The 22,091-nt window shown below is 49.1% G+C and overlaps 1 protein-coding gene across 1 annotated transcript; it reads right to left on the reverse strand.

Annotated features, from left to right (window-relative positions):
* Positions 1-9,796: 9,796 nt before the first annotated feature.
* On the reverse strand, positions 9,797-18,061 carry NAIF1 (nuclear apoptosis inducing factor 1). Its single transcript, XM_038745334.1, has 2 exons — positions 17,515-18,061; positions 9,797-10,900 (listed from the first exon to the last, which is right to left on the reverse strand). Exons 1-2 carry the CDS (start codon positions 18,008-18,010, stop codon positions 10,428-10,430), a joined length of 969 nt encoding a protein of 322 aa, XP_038601262.1. The 5' UTR covers positions 18,011-18,061; the 3' UTR covers positions 9,797-10,427.
* Between the last annotated feature and the right edge of the window lie 4,030 nt (positions 18,062-22,091).

Below are 22,091 nucleotides of genomic sequence, written 5' to 3' on the forward strand. Positions count from 1 at the left end.
GGGACCTGGTTATTTTATATTTACCCTGGCACTAGGTACAGTACTTGGAACATAGTAACACTTAAATCCCACAATTACTCCATAGAGTGGTCCCAGTGCTTAACTACCGTATCATGGTCAGAAAATTCTCAATATCTTCCTCTGGACTGTAAGCTCGTTGTAGGCAGGGAATGTGTCTGTTTATTGTTGTATTGTACTCTCCCAAGCTCTCAGTACAGTGCTCTGCACACAGTAAGAGTTCAAGAACTACAACTGACTGACCCTAAGGGTCTCCTGCCGCAGGTCTATTTTCTTTATCACCCACCTTCCTTCTCTCCCTGCATCCAGTAAATTCCTGCAGCACACCCCTCTCCCCCCATCTTCCCTCCTGCAAAAGCAGCTGGTGGAATCGTGGTGAAAGGTTCCCCTTCCTCTCCCTGCTGTGCTCTATCCATTAGGTCACTAGCTGCTCCTCTGGCAGAGAGGATCCATCCCTGTGTCCGTTTCCCTGGCCAGTGTTGGTTTGAAGACTTAAGTCTTCATGAGGAACTGGAAATCTGCTGGTGAAGGAGTTATGGGGGTGGGGGATCCCGGGATTTGCGAGCAGGCTTTCAAACGGATCCATCCATGAAGCAGCGTGGCTCAGTGGAAAGAGCACGGACTTTGGAGTCCGAGGCTATGGGTTCAACTCCCGGCTCCGCCAATTGTCAGCTGTGTGACTTTGGGCAAGTCACTTAACTTCTCTGTGCCTCAGTTACCTCATCTGTAAAAATGGGGATTAAGACTGTGAGCCCCACGTGGGACAACCTGATCACCTTATATCCCCCCAGCGCTTAACAAATATTATTATTATTATCTTTCTCGTTCTGCTCCTCGCCTTGTGGCACCGGAGTCACCGGTCTGTATTTCACTGGGTTTTCTCTTTCAACCAAGGACTTTCCCTATCGTTGCGATACCCGCGAGTCTGTTACAAAGATAAATGGACTCACTTGAAAAGAACTGTAAGGAGGAAAATAGAAGGTCATTGTTCAGCCATGAAACAGCTCCCCAGATGTGTCTAAAATGCTAAGTGTCTCGAGAAGTAGCCCTCAGCGTATGGTGATTGTGTCTCCCCGCTGTCTTTGTGGTAATGACTTCTGGCTTTGAATCACAGAAAAGCAATTTTGAAAATTGCTCCTCGGCGAAGCTCCTTGATAATCATAACTGATTTTGTGCATTTCTGTAGGACCTTCTGGGCCGTATCGCTTAACCAGGAAGGTGTAGGCTGCCTGCTAGTAAACTAAGGAGACGGTCAACCATTAATGGCCTGCAGTTGGGATACAGACTGAATGATCGGCAAACTCCTAAATAAAAATAATAGAAAAATAAATTGTATTTATTAACTATAAATAATTATATTATCAGTGATAACAAAAATGATAATTATGGCATTGGCTAAGTGTTTGTCATGTGCCAAGCAATGAACTAAGTGCCGGGGTAGATACAAAATAATCAGGTTGGACACAGTCCCTGTCCCACATCTGGTTCACAGTTTAAGTAGGCTTTAATCCCCATTTTCCAGATGAGGAAACTGAGGCCTAGAGGAGTTAAGTGACTTGCTCAAGATCACACAGCAGGCAAGTGGTGAAGGCAGGATTAGAACCTAGGGCCACTAGGTCATGCTGCTCCTCTAAATAGGGGTGAGGGGTATTTCTAGACTTGCTAATAAAGAACATCAAGCCTCCAGAAGATGCAATTTGGTACCTCCAATTCTGAGTCATTTCAATAGCTTCTGAAGTCGTCGGTCTTGTCAACAAGCGGTATTGAGGAGGGGGCTGCATGGTCTAATGGAAAAAAAACATGAGTTTGGGAGTCAGAGGACCTGGGTTCTAATGCTAGTTCTGCCACTTGTCTGCTATGTGACCTTGGGCAATCAAAAAATCAACAACATTTATTGAGCGCTTGCTGTGTGCAAGACACTGTACTATGCACTTGTATAACAGAGTTTGTGGACACATTCCCTACCCACAGTGAGTTTGCAATCTAGTGGGCAAGTCACTTCTCTGTGCCTCAGTGTCCTACTTAAATCCTACTCCCTGGTATTACACCATGAGCCCCATATGGGACAAGGGACTGTGTCCAGCCTGATTATCTTGTATCTACCCCAGAGTTTAATACAATCCTTGGCACCATGTAAAGCGCTTAACAAGTACCACAGAAAAAAACTCCAGCCAAGGGGTCCTGGAGGATAATAATAATAATAATAATGATGGCATTTATTAAGTGCTTACTATGTGCAAAGCACTGTTCTAAGCTGGGTTCAAATCCCAGCTCTGCCAATTGTCAGATGTGCAACTTTGGGCAAGTCACTTAACTTCTCTGTGCCTCATTGGTAAAATGGGGATTAAGACTGTGAGCCCCCCGTGGGACAACCTGATCACCTTGTAATCTCTCCAGCACCTAGAACAGTGCTTTGCTCATAGTAAGCGCTTAATAAATGCCATTAAAAAAAAAGCCCTGGGGAGGTTACAAGGTGACCAGGTTGTCCCTCGGGGGGCTTACAGTTTTAATCCCCATTTTACAGGTGAGGTAACTGAGGCCCAGATAAGTTAAGTGACTTGCCCAAAGTCACACAGCTGACAACTGGCAGAACTGGGATTTGAACCCATGACCTCCGACTCCAAAGCCCCTGCTCTTTCCACTGAGCCAATCCCAACTGGCCCTGTGGGCCTCAGCCCTGGTCACTGACTTGCTTGAGTTGCGTCCTTTTCCGGCTCTGAGTCTGGCTCTTCTTTATCGCTGATGGGTTGACTGTTTAGAAACCTGGTGGGGCTGGAGAGGACTCCAGCCTCATCATCATCAATCGTATTTATTGAGCGCTTACTGTGTGCAGAGCACTGTATTAAGCGCTTGGGAAGTACAAGTTGGCAACATACAGAGACAGTCCCTACCCAACAGTGGGCTCACAGTCTAAAAGCCTCATCTCTCAGGCAGCGGCAGCGACCTGGCTCCCGGACCAGGAACCTTCTTGCTGGAACCCCGGAGGTTTGGGGAGGAGGAGGGATCTGGAGGGTGGGAGCAGAAGTGGAGGGGTCCACTGCATTTCCACACTGGTGAGGGCAGATTCCTTCCCTCTCAGCCCCACACCTGGAGAGTTTCCAGTACGTACCAGTCTCTGCTACGGGAGGGAGAGTCAAGCAGAGGCACAGCCGTTCCATTCATCATCATCATCATCATCAATCGTATTTATTGAGCGCTTACTATGTGCAGAGCACTGTACTAAGCGCTTGGGAAGTACAAATTGGCAACACATAGAGACAGTCCCTACCCAACAGTGGGCTCACAGTCTAAAAGGGGGAGACAGAGAACAAAACCAAACATACCAACAAAATAAAATAAATAGGATTTATTCCTAGTTGGGCAGTGGCTAGCGAGTGAAAGGCAATCTGCTACAAGTCAAAACTCACCTGTGCGGGGCAGCGGCGGCATGGGAGAGTCCAGGGTGGAGACTCAAGTTGACTGGGCAGAAGGCGGCGATGGAAAACCGGTTTGTCCGAGAAAACTCTATGGATACGCTGTCAGAGCGATTGAAGATGGAGAGTGGGGTGCTCCGGGAGAGATGTGTCCATGGAGTAGACTTGACAGCATTAGACAAGAGGGTGGGTTCCACCATTGCTCAGAGAATATTTGTTCATAGAGTCCCAGAGAGTCACCTAGAGGCTCCATAGGGCCTCCTAAAACCCCATAAACCCTCATAGAGCCCCAGAGAGAGCCCCATGGAGCCTCAAAGAACCCCCATAAAACCTCATAGAGTCCCACATAGCGCCTCATAGGCCAGAGGCCTGGAAGAATTGGGGTCACAAGTGATTGCTGGGGTGCATTACGGGCAGGAGTCACCCCATGGATTGGACGCCTTGAGTCCAGTACTGAAAGTCTCCGCCACTTCATAATCAATGGTATTTACCGAGCGCTTAATGTGGTACGGAGCACTGCGCTAAGCTCTTGGGAGAATACAACATAGTTGATAGACGTGGTCCTTACCTGCGATGAGCTCTGTCCCCGTCCCCACCCTGGAGGCAAATGGGGCTTGGCAGGGGACGATGGTGGCATCAGCTGTGGGGGCCAGAGAGAGGCTTTTTGGGGTGGCAGTGGCCGGTCAGCCTCTGAAGAAGACACGAGGCGTGTGGCCCAGGCCCTGGTGGCAGAGTAAGTTGGGAGGATAGCGCTATGGCTGCCAAGGAAAAACAAACAGGAGGGGCTGGGGGTGGGCAGCCCCCCACCTCGTAACGCCCTATTCTGGGCCTTTTTCTTATACCAGAGCCATTTTGAGGCTGGTTCAGGTTTCCATCCCTGCCCCACTCAGGATGACAGGAGTACTGGCCACCTAATAATAACTGGTATTTGTTAAGTGCTTACTATGTGCCAGGAACTGTACTAAGCGCAGGGGTAGATACAAGTTTATCAGGTTGGACACAGTGCTCTGCACATAGTAAGCACTCAATACAACTGAATTGAATGAAGTCTCTGCCCCACACGGGGTTCACAGTCTCAATCCCCTATTTTATGGATGAGGTAACTGAGGCACAGGGAAGTGAAGTGACTTGCTCAAGGTCACACAGCAGACAAGTGGCGGAGCTGAGATTAGAACCCATGACCTTCTGACTCCCGGGCCCGTGTTCTGTCCACTATATCATGCTGCTTCTCGTACGCCATGACCTGCCCCAGCCCTGCCCGACTCAGGAGGGCAAGAGTTTTGGTGACCTGCTCCAGCCCCGACCAACCCAGGGGCATGAAGCTGGACTGTAAGCTCATCCCTCTAGACTGTAAGCTCGTTGCGGGCAAGGACTGTGTCTGTTTATTGTTGTATTGAACTCCTCCAAGCGCTCAGTACAGTGCTCTGCACACAGTAAGCGCTCGATAAATACGATTGAATGAATGAATGGGGAGCTGGCCAGGCTGGTTAGGCCCCCTAATTGCCACCCAAGGCAGGGCTCTATGATGCCAGGGTTGATATGCCAACACCAGGCCGTGCCACCTACTGCTGTGATGATCAATTAAGCGAGCATTTATTGAGGGCCCACAAGGTGCAGGGCGCTTAATTGGCTGCTGGGGAAGGTACATGAAACGAGAGATGATCCAGTTCTTGCCCTCGAGGAGCTTCTATTACTATCACGCTGCCCAGCCTCCATTGCCTTTCCAGACAGCGGGTGCCGTCAAAGACCCTAGCTCTTGAATGCCAAGGTTTATAATAATATATATTATTAGTATCAATCAATCCATAGTATTTATTGAGCGCTTCCTTTGTGCAGAGCACTGAACTAAGCGCTTGGGAAGAGTACAATGCAACAGAGTTGGTAGACACGTTACCTGCCCACAAATGAGCTTATAGCCTAGACGCTATAATTATCGTACTTGTTAAGCACTATGTGCCGAGCTCTATACTGAGCACTGGGGTGGACCAAGAGGAATCGGGTTGGGCAGTTCCTGTTCCAACTGAGGTTCACAATCTAAGTAAGAGGGAGCAGGATCGACTCCCCATTTTACAGACGAGGTAACTGAGGCACTGTGAAGTTATTTGCCCAAGGTCACAAGCAGACCTTGGGCAAGCAGTGTAGTGCAGTGGATACAGCACGGGCTTGGCAGTGAGAAGGACCTGGGTTCTAATCCAGGCTCCTCCACATGTCTGCTGCGTGACCTTGGGCAAGTCACTTCATTTCTCTGGGCCTCAGTTACCTCATCTGTAAAATGGGGATTAAGAGTGTGAGCCCCATGTGAGACAGGGACCGTGTCAACCTCATTAACTTGTATCTACCCCAGCACTTGAACAGTGCTTGGCATATAGTAAGGTCTTAACAAGTACCACAATTATTATTATTATTATTATTATTATTATTATTATTACCATCATCAAGCGATAGAGCTGGGACTAGAACTCAGGCCCCGTGTTTCCCAGGCCCGGGCTCTATCCTAGGTCAGGCTGCTTCCGGCTGTCTTTCAACTGAGTGGAGCATCCCTGTTGAACTCCAGCAGGGATAATGGGTTGCCCAACTGGGGCACCCTTTCCCTTCCTTCCTTTGGCAAAAAGGAGTCAAAAGGCCACTAACCTGCAACGGAAATTGGGGCTGTCAGACTTCAGGTCCTCCTCTAGACCGCAAGCTCATTGTAGGCTAGGAATGTGTGTTTATTGTTACATTACACACTCCCAAGAGTTTAGTACAGGGCTCTGCACACAGTAAGCACCACTACAGGCCACTACCACCCAGCCCGCACACTTGGCTCCTCTAACTTCAAACTACCTCAATCTCACCTCCACCCCTTGCTCATGTTCTCTCTCCTGAGTTCCAGCCTGGGAATCCTCCCCCTTCATACCCCACAGACCACGACTCTCCCCACCTTCAAAGCCCTACTAAAATCCTATCTCCTCTAAGAAGGCTTCACCGACTAACTTCTCATTTCCCCATCCTATTCCCCAATCCCTTCTGCATCACCTGAGCATTTGTGTCTGTCTCCCTTAAGGACTCTGTTACTCACCCCACCCCCACGCCCTCAGCACTTCGGTATGCTTCCTTATACTCCGCTTCTTCCCCTCTCTGTAATTTATTTTAATGCCTGTCTCCCTGACTAGTTTTTAAGTGCTTTGAGGGCAGGGAACATGTCAACCAACTCAACCATATTGTCCTTTCCCAGGAGCTTAGTACAGTGCTCTGCGCAAAGTAAGCATGGGCCTGGGCGTCAGAAGGACCTGGGTTCTAATCTTGGCTCCGCCACTTGCCTGCTTTGTGACCCTGGGCAAGGCATTTCATTTCTCTGTGCCTCAGTTACTCCATCTGTAAAATGGGGATTAAGACTGTGAGCCCCATGTGGAACATGGACCGCCTCCAACCTGTTTAGCTTGAATCTACCCCAGTGCTTAGTACAGTGCCTGGCACCTAATAAGTGCTTAACAAATACCATAAAAAAAACCAATAAATGCCATTGATTGACAGAAAACATTTCTATATCTCACCTGTGTTGTTCTTTCCCAGCTCTTGGAAGAGTGCTTTGCACACACTAAGACCTTAATCAATACTAATATTGTAGACTGTAGATTTTAGACTCTAGACTGTAAGCTCATTGTGGGCTGGGAATATCTCTGTTATACTATTATAGTATACTCACCTAAGCACTTAGTAGAGTGCTCTGCACACAGTAAGTGCTCAGTAAATATGATTCACTGATTGACTACTACTACTAAAGCCCTGTAGTCTCTGCTCTCTCGTCGCCCATTAAACTCTTCAACTAGAACCAAAGGGTCAGGCAATTATAATAATAATAAATCTGGTATATATTAAGTGCTTACTATGTGCCAGGCACTGTACTAAGCACTGGGGTGGGTACAAGGAAATCAGACTGGACACAGTCCCTATCCTGCATAGGGCTCACAGTCCATTTTACAGTTGAGGTAACTGAGGCCTGAAGTGAAACGCCTTGCCCAAGGTCACACAGCAGACAGGTGACAAAGCTGGGATTAGAACCCAGGTCCTTCTCTCAGGCCCGTGCTCTATCCTCTAAGCCACGCTTCTTCATGGGGACTTTCCAGAAGTTCCCATGAGTGGAACTGATTTTCATCTTCCTGCCGAGAATCCTGCATTATCACTATCCTAAAGGCAGTCCCCTCTTTGGCAGCATCAGTCCTCAAACAGCAGTTCTGCTGTAGTAGTAGTAGTAGTAATAATAATAGGGTTTAATGAGCATGTGCTGGGTGCCACTCCCTGTGTTAAGCCCCAAACCAAGAAGAGGCACGTCTGCTGCCCACGAGGGCCGTACACTTCCAGCCCTGTCCTGAGATGTTCTTGGGGGAGGGCGGGGGGAATGAGTTGGCACCGTTGCAGACGTGTTGGGCATTAGAGAGGTCACAAGCTTATGTCAAGATAAGGGGGCTTCCCGCATCAATTTATCCGGGGCCGTTCTGTTCGCCCTTTTGAAACGCCTTGCGATTTCAACTTCCCGTCATATTCTGTTTCGCGGCCTGACGGCCTGCCCCAATTCGCCCATCCCGGTTTGTGTTTGCTGTCTCCATTCTCAGGCCCCAAGGGTTCACACTTTGGTTTTTGCCCAGATTTCTGAACTAGGATCTCTAGTGCTGACAGCCCAGGCTGAGAAACCAGGAGAGACTCCAATCCATGAGTGAGCTCTTCTAACACCCAGGAATCTCACCTTCTGCCAGAGTCGGCTCCGCTGGGCCTTAACTAGTGCCCTGGGACCCTGGACTGAACCTGTGCTTCTTGGCAGATCTTTCCCTCCAAAACTCAGCCTCCCAACCAGAGTCACGTTAACACGAGACCAGTCGACTTAGCCGAAGACAATGTATTAAAAAAAAAGATTTTTTAATTAAAACAAATACCTGGAAAGAAGAACCAAATACCACCTGGATTCCTGTTGGCACCTAAAGTCAATCAGAGTTGGCTTGACGCTTCAAAAATGGGTTGGGAGTCCACAGAGGATTGCACCTGTGCGACGAATGGAGACTCGGGGAGCTGAACTGGCTGCTCCGTCCTGGTGCGGATGCCGAAATGAGATTCCGGGAAAGAAGCGAGGCTAGGGTTGGAGGTCGTTTGTCATCTATGCCGCCGGCCTCTCTTACTTTCCCTTCCCTGCCTCTCTCCCCACCCCATCACAAAATGATGGCCTCTGTCAAATGTCTGAGCACGGCTCGGCGTCGGAGCTTGTCACAGAGCAGCTGAGGATAAATCCAGTCTTCCTCTGATCTACGCCATGGGGGACTGATGGAAACGGTGACCTTCTTTTGGATTTGGCTGTCGGGAGGAGGCAGATAGGGCAGAGGTGGAAGGGAACGGCTTGAAGCAACAGATTCAGAAACGTGTGCTAGCTCACAAGGACCTTTGGGATGGTAAGGCGCGTTCATTCAAGGGATGCCCAGTGGTCCTGCTCAGTCCCATGGCTTGGAGGTGGAACCACAAGGAGCCTCGGTTAGAGAGGGAGGAGAAGGAGGCCCTTGAAACCAATCTGGAGAAATTAAAGCCACCAGCTACTTAAGGCAAGCAGACTCAAAGCGATGAAGGGTAAAGCATTTACTCTACTGCTCTCCCAGATCCCATTTTATCCCCAAGGCACCAACTTGGAAGCAGGGCTTAGGGGGCAAATTTCCAGGAATTCAAAGGTCCTAGCCTTTATGGCAACCCTAATCTACCCGATCCGTACATTCGGTGTCGGTCATAGCTTTGGATTCAGCCCAGTTGGGGATTGCACATTCTGCAGTAACACAGGGGCGGGAGCGAAATGGCATAACGCCTCGACATCACCGGCTTTACTGCGGGACTGGATCCCGGGGTGTGTGCGTGCTTATGGGAAGGAGGAGTCACGTTAGCCTGGAGATGAAGAAGTCAGCCCAGAACTCAACAGGGGACTGCTTTCAGGCCGGGACTCTCCACTTATCTTTTCAATTTCCCCCCCAGTTTGCAATGTGACCTAAAAGTAGGGCACTGGGAAAAGCCTGGCACGAGAGAGCTTTGATGACAAGTTCCTGGTGGCCAGAAGGCATTCTCTCCCTCCCCCCGAGCTCTCCTGAGCAGTCTAGCTTGAGAGGCTTAGCTTTCAAATCGTGGCCAGGGCTGCTAGTATGGCTGGCCCGTGAGGCATTTCTGGAGAGGAGAGGAAGAGAGAGGAGAAGAGAGAGAGAGAGGAGGAGAGAGAGAAGGGAAGGGAAGGGAAGGGAAGGGAAGGGAAGGGAAGGGAAGGGAAGGGAAGGGAAGGGAAGGGAAGGGAAGGGAAGGGAAGGGAAGGGAAGGGAAGGGAAGGGAAGGGAAGGGAAGGGAAGAGAGAAAAGAGAAGAGAAGAGAAGAGAAGAGAAGAGAAGAGAAGAGAAGAGAAGAGAAAATATAGACAGACTCAACCTTTGCGGCATTGAATGCATTAGCCCAGAAGCCCAGGCACAAGCAGGAGGGAGAAGGGGAGGGAATTTCAGCCTCGGACCTACTGACATCAGTCCCTGGAGAGGCAGAGATGTTACTGCATTAAATCCAGCATCGGCGTTCACAGTGGTGGCCTGTTAGGTTGGAGTAGCCTGGCACGAGCACTTGCCTGCGTTCTCTCCAATTAGAACCTTTGTACCGGGAGAGAGATCAGACCGCAGGTCGGCTCTTGCCACTTCCATCACAGCTGGGCCCGCTCCCCCCCAGCTCGGAAACAAAATGACCAGCCAAGCTTCCGGCTCCGGGACAGGGCAGGGAGCGGGAGGGGTGGAGAAGGGGGTGGGGGGAAGAGATTCTCGTTCCAACTAGCAGTCCTACATCCCCAGCCCCGCCGTCACTCCAAATGCAGGGTTCGTGCCAAAGGCACCGAGTTCCTCCGAAATGAGAAGTTGCTCCCGGAGCCTGCACACCCGCAAACCTGCCCGGGGCCCGGTGGAGGATGCCCTGCCCTGCCTTCATCCATTCAGAGTAGAGTCCCATCTCGGCCGCCCTCCGGGGTCACTGGATGATGCTGTCCTGTTGCCCATTCTGGGTCATCTGTCCGGGATCGGAAGGCGTGGCGGAGCTGGGCGTGTTGCTCTGCAGGTAACGGCGGAAATCTTTGATCATCGGACGGAGGACCTGGATGAGCGCGCTCAGGGCCGCCTGGGTCCCTTCCATGGCCTGGGCTTGGCGCTCCTGGGCACACGCCTGCACCTCCTGGGAGCGGCGGATCATCTGCAGGAGGTCGTTCTGTTGCTCCAGGTGCTGGGCGATCTCCTTCACGTGGAGGTTGGTGACGCGCTGCTCCTGCAGCAGCTTGGCGGAGTTGAGGGCGATGCGGCTCTTGAGCTCCTGGGGCTTGATGGCCACGTCGGCCGGGTGGGCCAGCATCTCCACCGGGGCCTCGGCCGTGACCGTGGAGGGGGCCTCCGTCGTGCAGTACTCCACCACTCCGTCCTCCAAAGCGTGGTAGGTGGCCTCGGCGGGAACTAGAGCAAAGGGAGAAGAAAGCCGGGTATCATTCCTCTCTCTGTGGACCGTTCGATCGTATTTATTGAGTGCTTACTTTCGTTCCTTCATTCAATCGCATTTCTTTATGCTTACCGTGTGCACAGCACTGTACTAAGCACTTGGGAGAGTACAATACAACAATAAACCGACACGACAAGCTGACAGTCCGGGGCAGGGTGGGGGGGAAACGCAGCCAATCATAAAAATAAATGACAGATATGTACATAAGTGCTGTGAGGCTGGAGGGGGGATGAACAAAGGGAGCAAGTCCAGGCGACGCAGAAGGGAGTGGGAGAAGAGGCCGGGGGGGGTTAGACAGGGAGGGCTTCTTGGAGGAGATGTGCCTTGGCGGAGAGTAACTGTCTTTCAGATTTGCGGGGGGGGGGGGGGGGGGGCGGGTTCCAGACCATTCAATCGTATTTATTGAGCGCTTATTGTGCATAAAGCACTGTACTGTGCATACACCTTGGGAACGTACACTATAACGACAGACAGACACATTCCCTGCCCACAACGAGGCCAGAGGCAGGACGTGGACCAGATGCCCAGGAGGGAGACCAGGTGAGCTGGGTGTTATGGACGAAACCTTATTTCTTTTGGGGGGGGGGGGAGTAGAGGGGGAAAGACAGATGGAGAGAGAGCTAGAGATCAGAGGGCTTCCAGGAAATTCGGCAGAAGTACAGAGGGGAGGGGCAGGGGGCTGCCAGAGACACGGTAATCATTATCATCATTATGGTATTTGTTAAGCATCCTGTTATGAGAGGCAGTGTGGCTTAGTGGAAAGAGCCCGGGCTGGGGAGTTGGAGGTCGTGGTTCTAATCCTGGCTCTGCCACTCGTCAGCTGTGTGACTTGGGGCAAGTCGCCTCGCTTCTCTGGGCCTCGGTTCCCTCATCTGTCAAATGGGGATGAAGACCGTGAGCCCCATGTGGGACAACCTGAGGACTCTGTACCTACCCCAGCGCTTAGAACGTGGCCTGGCACCTACGAAGCGCTTAAACACCATTATTATTATTATGAAGCGCCAACTCGCAGCCAAGCCCTGTTGTAAGCGCTGGGGTGGAAAGTGAGGGCACGAGAAGTAGCGTGGCTCAGTGGCAAGAGCCCGGGCTTGGGAGTCAGAGGTCATGGGTTCAGATCCCAGCTCCGCCACTTGTCAGCTGTGTGACTTTGGGCAAGTCCCTTAACTTATCTGGGCCTCAGTTGCCTCATCTGTAAAATGGGGATGAAGACTGTGAGCTGCCCGTGGGACAACCTGATCACCTTGTAACCTCCCCAGTGCTTAGAACAGTGCTTTGCACGTAGTAAGCGCTTAATAAATGCCATTATTATTATTATTGTCAGCTGTGTGACTTTGGGCAACTCCCTTAACTTCTCTGAGCCTTATTTCCCTCACCTGTCAAATGGGGATGAAGACTACGAGGTCCCCGTGGGACAACCTGATCATCCTGTATCCTCCCCAGCACTTAGAACAGTGCTTTGCACATTGTATGCACTTAATAAATGCCATTATTATTATTATTATTATTATTGGCAGCTGTGTGACTTTGGGCAAGTCCCTTAACTTCTCTGAGCCTCATTTCCCTCACCTGTCAAATGGGGATGAAGACTGTGAGGCCCCTGTGGGACAACCCGATCACCCTGTATCCTCCCCAGCGCTTAGAACAGTGCTTGGCACATAGTGGGCGCTTGATAAATGCCGTCATTATTGTTGTGGAGTTTCCTGGGCAGGCTTTCCAAGGCTTGCCAAGGGCATGGCTCAGTGGAAAGAGCACGGGTTTTGGAGTCAGAGGTCATGGGTTCAAATCCCGGCTCCGCCAACTGTCAGCTGTGTGACTCTGGGCAAGTCACTTCTCTGAGCCTAAATTACCTCATCTGTAAAATGGGGATTCATTCACTCATTCATATTTATTGAGCGCTTACGGTGTGCAGAGCACTGTACTAAGCACTTGGGAAGTACAAGTTTGCAACATATAGAGCCGGTCCCTACCCAACAACGGGCTCACAGTCTAGAAGGGGGAGATAAAACTGTGAGCCCCCCATGGGACAATCTGATCACCTTGTAACCTCTCCAGCGTTTAGAACAGTGCTTTGCACATAGTAAGCACTTAACAAATACCATCATAATCATTATTATTATTATTATTAGAGAAGCAGCGTGGCTCAGTGGAAATAGCCCAGGCTTGGGAGTCAGAGGTCATGGGTTCAAATCCCAGCTCCGCCAACTGTCAGCTGTGTTACTCTGGGCAAGTCACTTCTCTGGGCCTCAATTACCTCATCTGTAAAATGGGGATTAAAACTGTGAGCCCCCCATGGGGCAACTTGATCACCTTGCAACCTCCCCAGCGCTTAGAACAGTGCTTTGCACATAGTAAGCGCTTAACAAATACCATCATCATCATTATTATTATTATTATTATTATTATTATTATTAGAGAAGCAGCGTGGCTCAGTGGAAATAGCCCGGGCTTTGGAGTCAGAGATCATGGGCTCAAATTCTGGCTCCACCACTTGTCAGCTGTGTGACTTTGGGCAAGTCACTTAACTTCTGTGGGCCTCAGTGACCTCATCTGTAAAACGGGGATTAAGACTGTGAGCCCCACGTGGGACAACCAGATCACCTTGTAACGTTCCCAGCGCTTAGAACAGTGCTTTGCACATAGTAAGCACTTAACAAATCCCATCATCATCATTATTATTATTATTAAGGGGTCTTGCGAGGGTCCTTCGCCGTCCAGGCTGGCGGGGTGGTGAGATGATCCCCCCTGGGTCCTCATTCATTCATTCATTCATTCAATCGTATTTATTGAACGCTTACTGTGTGCAGAGCACCAGACTAAGCACTTGGGAAGTCCAAGTTGGCAACATATAGAGATGGTCCCTACCCAACAGCGGGCTCACAGTCTACAAGGGGGAGACAGACAACACAACAAAACATAATAACTAAATAGAATAAATATGTACAAGTAAAATAGAGTAATAAATCCGTACAAACATATATACAGGTGCTGTGGGGAGGGGAAGGGGGTAAGGCTAGAAGGGGGAGACAGACAACAAAACAAAATATATTAACTAAATAGAATATGTACAAGTAAAATAAATAGAGTAATAAATGCATACAAACATATATAAAGGTGCTGTGGGGAGGGGAAGGAGGTAAGGCTAGAAGGGGGAGACAGACAACAAAACAAAATATATTAACTAAACAGAATATGTACAAGTAAAATAAATAGAGTAATAAATGCATACAAACATATATAAAGGTGCTGTGGGGAGGGGAAGGAGGTAAGGCTAGAAGGGGGAGACAGACAACAAAACATACTAACTAAATAGAACAGGTACAAGTAAAATAGAGTAATAAATCTGTGGGAACATCTATCCAGGTGCTGTGGGGACGGGAAGGAGGTAAGGCTAGAAGGGGGGACAGACAAGAAAACATATTAAGTCAATAGAGTATGTACAAGTAAAATAGAGTAGTAAATCCGTGGGAACATCTATCCAGGTGCTGTGGGGAGGGGAAGGAGGTAAAGCTAGAAGGGGGATACAGGCAACAAAACATATAAACTAAATAGAATAGGTACAAGTAAAATAGAGTAATAAATCCGTGGAAACATCTATCCAGGTGCTGTGGGGAGGGGAAGGAGGTAAGGCTAGAAGGGGGAGACAGACAACAAAACATATTAACTCAATAGAGTATGTACAAGTAAAACAGAGTACTAAATCCGTGAGAACATCTATCCAGGTGCTGTGGGGAGGGGAAGGAGGAGACAGACAAGAAAACATACTAACTCAAAAGAGTATGTACAAGTAAAATAGAGTACTAAATCCGTGGGAACATCTACCCCGGTGCTGTGGGGAGGGGAAGGAGGTAAGGCTAGAAGGGGGAGACAGACAACAAAACATATTAACTCAATAGAGTATGTACAAGTAAAATAGAGTAGTAAATCCGTGGGAACATCTATCCAGGTGCTGTGGGGAGGGGAAGTAGGTAAGGCTAGAAGGGGGAGACAGACAAGAAAACATACTAACTCAATAGAGTATGTACAAGTAAAATAGAGTACTAAATCCGTGGGAACATCTATCCAGGTGCTGTGGGGAGGGGAAGGAGGTAAGGCTAGAAGGGGGAGACAGACAAGAAAACATATTAGCTCAACAGAATAGGTACAAGTAAAATAGGGTAATAAATCCGTGGAAGCATCTATCCAGGTGCTGTGGGGAGGGGAAGGAGGTAAGGCTAGAAGGGGGAGACAGACAAGAAAACATATTAACTCAATAGAGTATGTACAAGTAAAATAGAGTACTAAATCCGTGGGAACATCTATCCAGGTGCTGTGGGGAGGGGAAGGAGGTAAGGTTAGAAGGGGGAGACAGACAAGAAAACATATTAACTCAATAGAGTATGTACAAGTAAAATAGAGTACTAAATCCGTGGGAACATCTATCCAAGTGCTGTGGGGAGGGGAAGGAGGAGACAGACAAGAAAACATACTAACTCAATAGAGTATGTACAAGTAAAACAGAGTACTAAATCCGTGGGAACATCTACCCAGGTGCTGTGGTGAGGGGAAGGAGGAGCCAGACAAGAAAACGTATTAACTCAATAGAGTATGTACAAGTAAAATAGAGTACTAAATCCGTGGTGCTGTGGGGAGGGCAAGGGGGAGACAGACAAGAAAACATATTAACTCAGTAGAGTATGTACAAGTAAAATAGAGTAGTGGGAACATCTATCCAGGTGCTGTGGGGAGGGGAAGGAGGAGACAGACAAGAAAACATACTAACTCAATAGAGTATGTACAAGTAAAATAGAGCAGTAAATCCGTGGTGCTGTGGGGAGGGGAAGGAGGAGACAGACAAGAAAACGTATTAACTCAATACAGTATGTACAAGTAAAATAGAGTAGTAAATCCGTGGGCACATCTATGCAGGTGCTGTGGGGAGGGGAAGGAGGAGACAGACAAGAAAACGTATTAACTCAATAGAGTATGTACAAGTAAAATAGAGTACTAAATCCGTGGTGCTGTGGGGAGGGGAAGGAGGAGACAGACAAGAAAACATATTAACTCAGTAGAGTATGTACAAGTAAAATAGGATAGTAAATCCGTGGGAACATCTATCCAGGTGCTGTGGGGAGGGGAAGGAGGAGACAGACAAGAAAACGTATTAACTCAATAGAGTATGTACAAGTAAAATAGAGTACTAAATCCGTGGTGCTGTGGGGAGGGGAAGGAGGAGACAGACAAGAAAACATATTAACTCAGTAGAGTATGTACAAGTAAAATAGGGTAGTGGGAACATCTATCCAGGTGCTGTGGGGATGGGAAGGAGGAGACAGACAAGGAAACATATTAACTCAATAGAGTATGTACAAGTAAAATAGAGCAGTAAATCCGTGGGAACATCTATGCAGGTGCTGTGGGGAGGGGAAGGAGGAGACAGACAAGAAAACGTATTAACTCAATAGAGTATGTACAAGTAAAATAGAGTACTAAATCCGTGGTGCTGTGGGGAGGGGCAAGGAGGAGACAGACAAGAAAACCTATTAACTCAGTAGAGTATGTACAAGTAAAATAGGGTAGTGGGAACATCTATCTAGGTGCTGTGGGGAGGGGAAGGAGGAGACAGACAAGAAAACATATTAACTCAATAGAGTATGTATAAGTAAAATACAGTACTAAATCTGTGGGAACGTCTATCCAGGTGCTGTGGGGAGGGGAAGGAGGAGACAGACAAGAAAACATACTAACTCAGTAGAGTATGTACAAGTAAAATAGAGTAGTAAATCCGTGGGCACATCTATCCAGGTGCTGTGGGGAGGGGAAGGAGGAGACAGACAAGAAAACGTATTAACTCAATAGAGCATGTACAAGTAAAATAGAGTACTAAATCCGTGGTGCTGTGGGGAGGGGAAGGAGGAGACAGACAAGAAAACATATTAACTCAGTAGAGTATGTACAAGTAAAATAGAGTAGTGGGAACATCTACCCAGGTGCTGTGGGGAGGGGAAGGAGGAGACAGACAAGAAAACGTATTAACTCAATAGAGCATGTACAAGTAAAATAGAGTACTAAATCCGTGGTGCTGTGGGGAGGGGAAGGAGGAGACAGGCAAGAAAACCTATTAACTCAGTAGAGTATGTACAAGTAAAATAGAGTAGTGGGAACATCTATCCAGGTGCTGTGGGGAGGGGAAGGAGGAGACAGACAAGAAAACATACTAACTCAATAGAGTATGTACAAGTAAAACAGAGTACTAAATCCGTGGTGCTGTGGGGAGGGGAAGGAGGAGACAGACGGGAAAACACATTAACTTAATAGAGTATGTACAAGTAAAATAGAGTACTAAATCCGTGGTGCTGTGGGGAGGGGAAGGAGGAGACAGACAAGAAAACATATTAACTCAGTAGAGTATGTACAAGTAAAATAGAGCAGTGGGAACATCTATCCAGGTGCTGTGGGGAGGGGAAGGAGGGGACAGACAAGAAAACGTATTAACTCAATAGAGCATGTACAAGTAAAACTGAGTACTAAATCCGTGGGCACATCTCTGCAGGTGCTGTGGGGAGGGGAAGGAGGTAATTTGGAGGGGGCTCACTCTGAGTGAGGGTGACGGTGGCGTTGGCCCCGAGGGTGACGGGGTGGAGCTCCGCGGTGCCGTTGTCGGTGGCGGGCAGGGTGATGATGGTGGCCTCGCCCAGCAGGTTGCAGATGCGCTGCTGCATGGGGGTGAGCAGGACCGGGGCCAGGCCGGGCCCGGGCCTGCCGTCGTCGTGGTCGCCGTGGTGGCCGTCGTGGCCGTGGTGGTCGCCGTCGTGGCCGTCCACGGCGGCCCGCACCTGGGCCACCTTCCTCCGCACCTCGGTCTTCAGGTCGGACCACTTCTTCTTCACCTCGGGCAGCTCGCGGCGGCAGGTGGTCACGGCGTTGACCCTCCGGAGGATGTCCTGCCAGGCCGCGCTCTTGGCGGCCAGCGGGACGCCCGCGTTGAAGTGGTTGACGAGCAGGTGCTTCTGGCGCTCCAGCTCCTCCACGATGATCTCCACCTCCATCTCCGAGAAGTTCATCTTCCGTTTCTTCACGGGGGCCGTCATGGCCCCCTCCCCCGAAGGACCGGCTCCTCCTCCTCCTGCCCCTCCCGCCCTCCGGGCCGCTACGCCAAGGGCGTAGCGCGGGGCCCAGCGCGAGGCCTAGGCCGCCCGGGCCCCGCCGTAATGGCTTCCTGAATCGGCCTCTTCCGCCTCTTCTCCATGGCAACCCGCCACTTCGCCCCCGTCGTTGGCCGAAGGCCCCGCCGATCATGGCGGGCCAGGCCCCTCCTTCTGTGGAGAAACGGCCCCTTCGCCCCGCCCGTCCCTGCCCCCAATCCCGCCCCTCGGCCGCCTGGGTCCTTCTCGGGATCGATCAGTCATCAATCGATCGTATTTATTAACCGCTTGCGGTGTGCGGAGCACCGTACTAAGCGCTTGGGAAGGACACGTTGGCAACATATAGAGGCGGTCCCTACCCAACGGTGGACTCACAGTCTACAAGGGGGAGACAGAGAACAAAACATATGAACGAAATAAAATAGATATGTACAAGTAAAATCGATCAACCAATCGTATTTATTGAGCGCTTACGGTGTGCAAGAATATGGGAAGGACAAGCTGGCAACATGTAGAGACGGTCCCTACCCAACGGTGGGCTCACAGTCTGGAAGGGGGAGACAGAGAACAAAACATATGAACGAAATAAAATAGATATGTACAAGTAAAATCGATCAATCAATCGTATTTATTGAGCGCTTACGGTGTGCAAGAATATGCGAAGGACAAGCTGGCAACATATAGAGACCGTCCCCACCCAACGGTGGGCTCACAGTCTGGAAGGGGGAGACAGAGAACAAAACATATAAAATAAATAGAATAGATATGTACAAGTAAAATCAATCAATCAATCGTATTTATTGAGCACTTACGGTGTGCAAGAATATGGGAAGGACAAGCTGGCAACATATAGAGACGGTCCCTACCCAACGGTGGGCTCAAGGTCTAGAAGGGGGAGACAGACAACAAAACATATGAATGGAATAAAATAAATAGAATAGATATGTACAAGTAAAATCGATCAATCAATCGTATTTATTGAGCGCTTACGGTGTGCAAGAATATGCGAAGGACAAGCTGGCAACATATAGAGACCGTCCCTACCCAAAGGTGGGCTCACAGGCTAGAAGGGGGAGACAGACAACAAAGCATATAAACAAAATAAAATAGAATAGATATGTACAAGTAAAATCAATCAATCAATCGTATTTATTGAGCGCTTACGGTGTGCAAGAATATGGGAAGGACAAGCTGGCAACATATAGAGACGGTCCCTACCCAACGGTGGGCTCACAGTCTAGAAGGGGGAGACTGAGAACAAAACATATGAACAAAATAAAATATATACACTAGGTATGTACAAGTAAAATCGATCAATCAATCGTATTTATTGAGCACTTACGGTGTGCAAGAATATGGGAAGGACAAGCTGGCAACATATAGAGACGGTCCCTACCCAACGGTGGGCTCACAGTCTAGAAGGGGGAGACAGAGAACAAAACATATGAACAAAATAAAATAAATAGAATAGATATGTACAAAAAAAATCAATCAATCGTATTTATTGAGCACTTACTGTGTGCAGAGCACCGTACTAAGCGCTTGGGAAGGACAAGTTGGCAACATATAGAGACGGTCCCTACCCAACAGTGGGCTCACAATCTAGAAGGGGGAGACAGAACAAAACAAAACATATTAATAAAATAAATAGAATAGATGTGTACAAGTAAAATCAATCAATCAATCAATCGTATTTATTAAGTGCTTACGGTGTGTAGAGCACCATACTAAGCGCTTGGGAAGGACAAGTTGGCAACACATTCATTCATTCATTCATTCATTCATTCAATTGTATTTATTGAGTGCTTACTGTGTGCAGAGCACCGTACTAAGAGCTTGGGAAGGACAAGTTGGCAATACATTCATTCATTCATTCATTCGTATTTATTGAGCGCTTACTGTGTGCAGAGCACCGTACTAAGCGCTTGGGAAGGACAAGTCGGCAACATATAGAGACAGTCCCTACCCAACAGCGGGCTCACAGTCTAGAAGGGGGAGACAGACAACAAAACAAAACATATTCATTCATTCAGTCGTATTTATTGAGCGATTACTCATTCATTCATTCAATTGTATTTATTGAGCGCTTACTGTGTGCAGAGCACTGTACTAAGCGCTTGGGAAGTACAAGTTGGCAACACATAGAGACGGTCCCTACCCAACAGAGGGCTGTGTGCAGAACACTGTACTAATTGCTTGGGAAGGACAAGTTGGCAACAGATAGAGATGGTCCCTACCCAACAGCAGGCTCACAGTCTAGAAGGGGGAGACAGACAACAAAACTAACAAAATATAATAAATAGAGTAGTAAATATGTACAAGTAAAACAAATAGAGTAATAAATCTGTACAAACATCTATACAGGTGCTGTGGGGAGGGGAAGGAGGGAGGGGGAGGGGGATGGGGAGGAGGAGAGGAAAACGGGGGCTCAGTCTGGGAAGGCCTCCTGGAGGAGGTGAGCTCTCAGTAGGGCTTTGAAGGGAGGAAGAGAGCTAGCTTGGTGGATGTCGGAGGGAGGGCATTCCAGGCCAGGGGGAGGACGTGGGTCAGGGGTCGACGGCGGGACAGGCGAGAAAGAGGCCCAGTGAGGAGGTTAGCGGCAGAGCAGCGGAGGGTATGGGCTGGGCTGTAGCCTTCTTTCCCTCCCCACAGCAACTGTATATATGTTTGGATGGATTTATTACTCTATTTTACTTGTACATATTTACTATTCTATTTATTGTATTTTGTTAATACGTTTTGTTTTGTTGTCTGTCTCCCCCTTCTAGACTGTGAGCCCGCTGTTGGGTAGGGACCGTCTCTATATGGTGCCAACTTGTCCTTCCCAAGCACTTAGTACGGTGCTCTGCACACAGTAAGCACAATAAATACGATTGAATGAATGAGTGGGGCCTGCGGGTGGCGGTCCCACCCTGCCCATCGGCAGAAAACAAATGCGTTTTATTCATCCGGATTGCTATGGTTAGAGAATAATAATGATGGCATTGGTTAACAGTAACAGCATTTATCGAGCGCTTACTATGTGCAAAGCGCCGTTCTAAGCGCCGGGGAGGTTACAAAGTGATCAGGTTGTCCCCTACGGGGGGCTCACAGTCTTCATCCCCCTTTTACAGATGAGGGAACTGAGGCCCAGAGAATGTGCCAGGCACTGTAATAATAACAATAATAATGACATTTATTAAGCGCTTACTATGTACAAGGCACTGTTCTGAGCGCTGGGGAGGTTACAAGGTGATCAGGTTGTCCCACGGGGGGCTCACAGTCTTCATCCCCATTTTGCAGATGAGGTAACTGAGGCACAGAGAAATGAAGTGCCTTGCCCAAAGTCACACAGCTGACAATTGGAGGAGGCTGGATTTGAACCCATGACTTCTGACTCCAAAGCCCGTGCTCTTTCCACCGAGCCACGCTGTTGTACTAAGCACTGGGGTGGATACAAGCAAACCGGGTTGGACACAGTCTCTGTCCCAAGTGGGTCTCGCAGTCTTAATCCCCCTTTTAACAGCAAAGGTAACTGAGGCACAGAGAAGTGAAGTGATTTGCTCAAGGCCACACAGCAGATAAGTGGCGGAGCAGGGATTAGAACCCATGACCTTCTGACTTCCAGGTCCAAGCTCTAACCACTAGGCCAGGGCTCCAAATCAAAGTGACTTGCCCAAAGTCACACAGCTAAAGTGGGGAGCCGGAATTTGAACCCATGACCTCCGACTCCAAAGCCCGTGCTCTTTCCACTGAGCCACGCTGCTTCTCTGAGTGCTTCTCTGTTAAGCGGCGACTATGCGCCGAGCACTGTTCTAAACGCTGGGATAGATACAAGGTGATCAGGGTGGGGTGGGGTCACAGTCTTCATCCCCATTTGACAGATGAGGTCACTGAGGCCCAGAGAAGTGAAGTGACTTGCCCCAGAAGTAGAGAAGCAGCGTGGCTCAGTGGAAAGAGCCCGGGCTGGGGAGTCGGAGGGCGTGGGTTCAAATCCCTGCTCAGCTGTTTGTCAGCTGGGGGACTCGGGGCAAGTCACCTCACTTCT

Source organism: Tachyglossus aculeatus, chromosome 4 (genome assembly GCF_015852505.1).
Source record: "Tachyglossus aculeatus isolate mTacAcu1 chromosome 4, mTacAcu1.pri, whole genome shotgun sequence".
Lineage (NCBI taxonomy): Eukaryota > Metazoa > Chordata > Mammalia > Monotremata > Tachyglossidae > Tachyglossus > Tachyglossus aculeatus.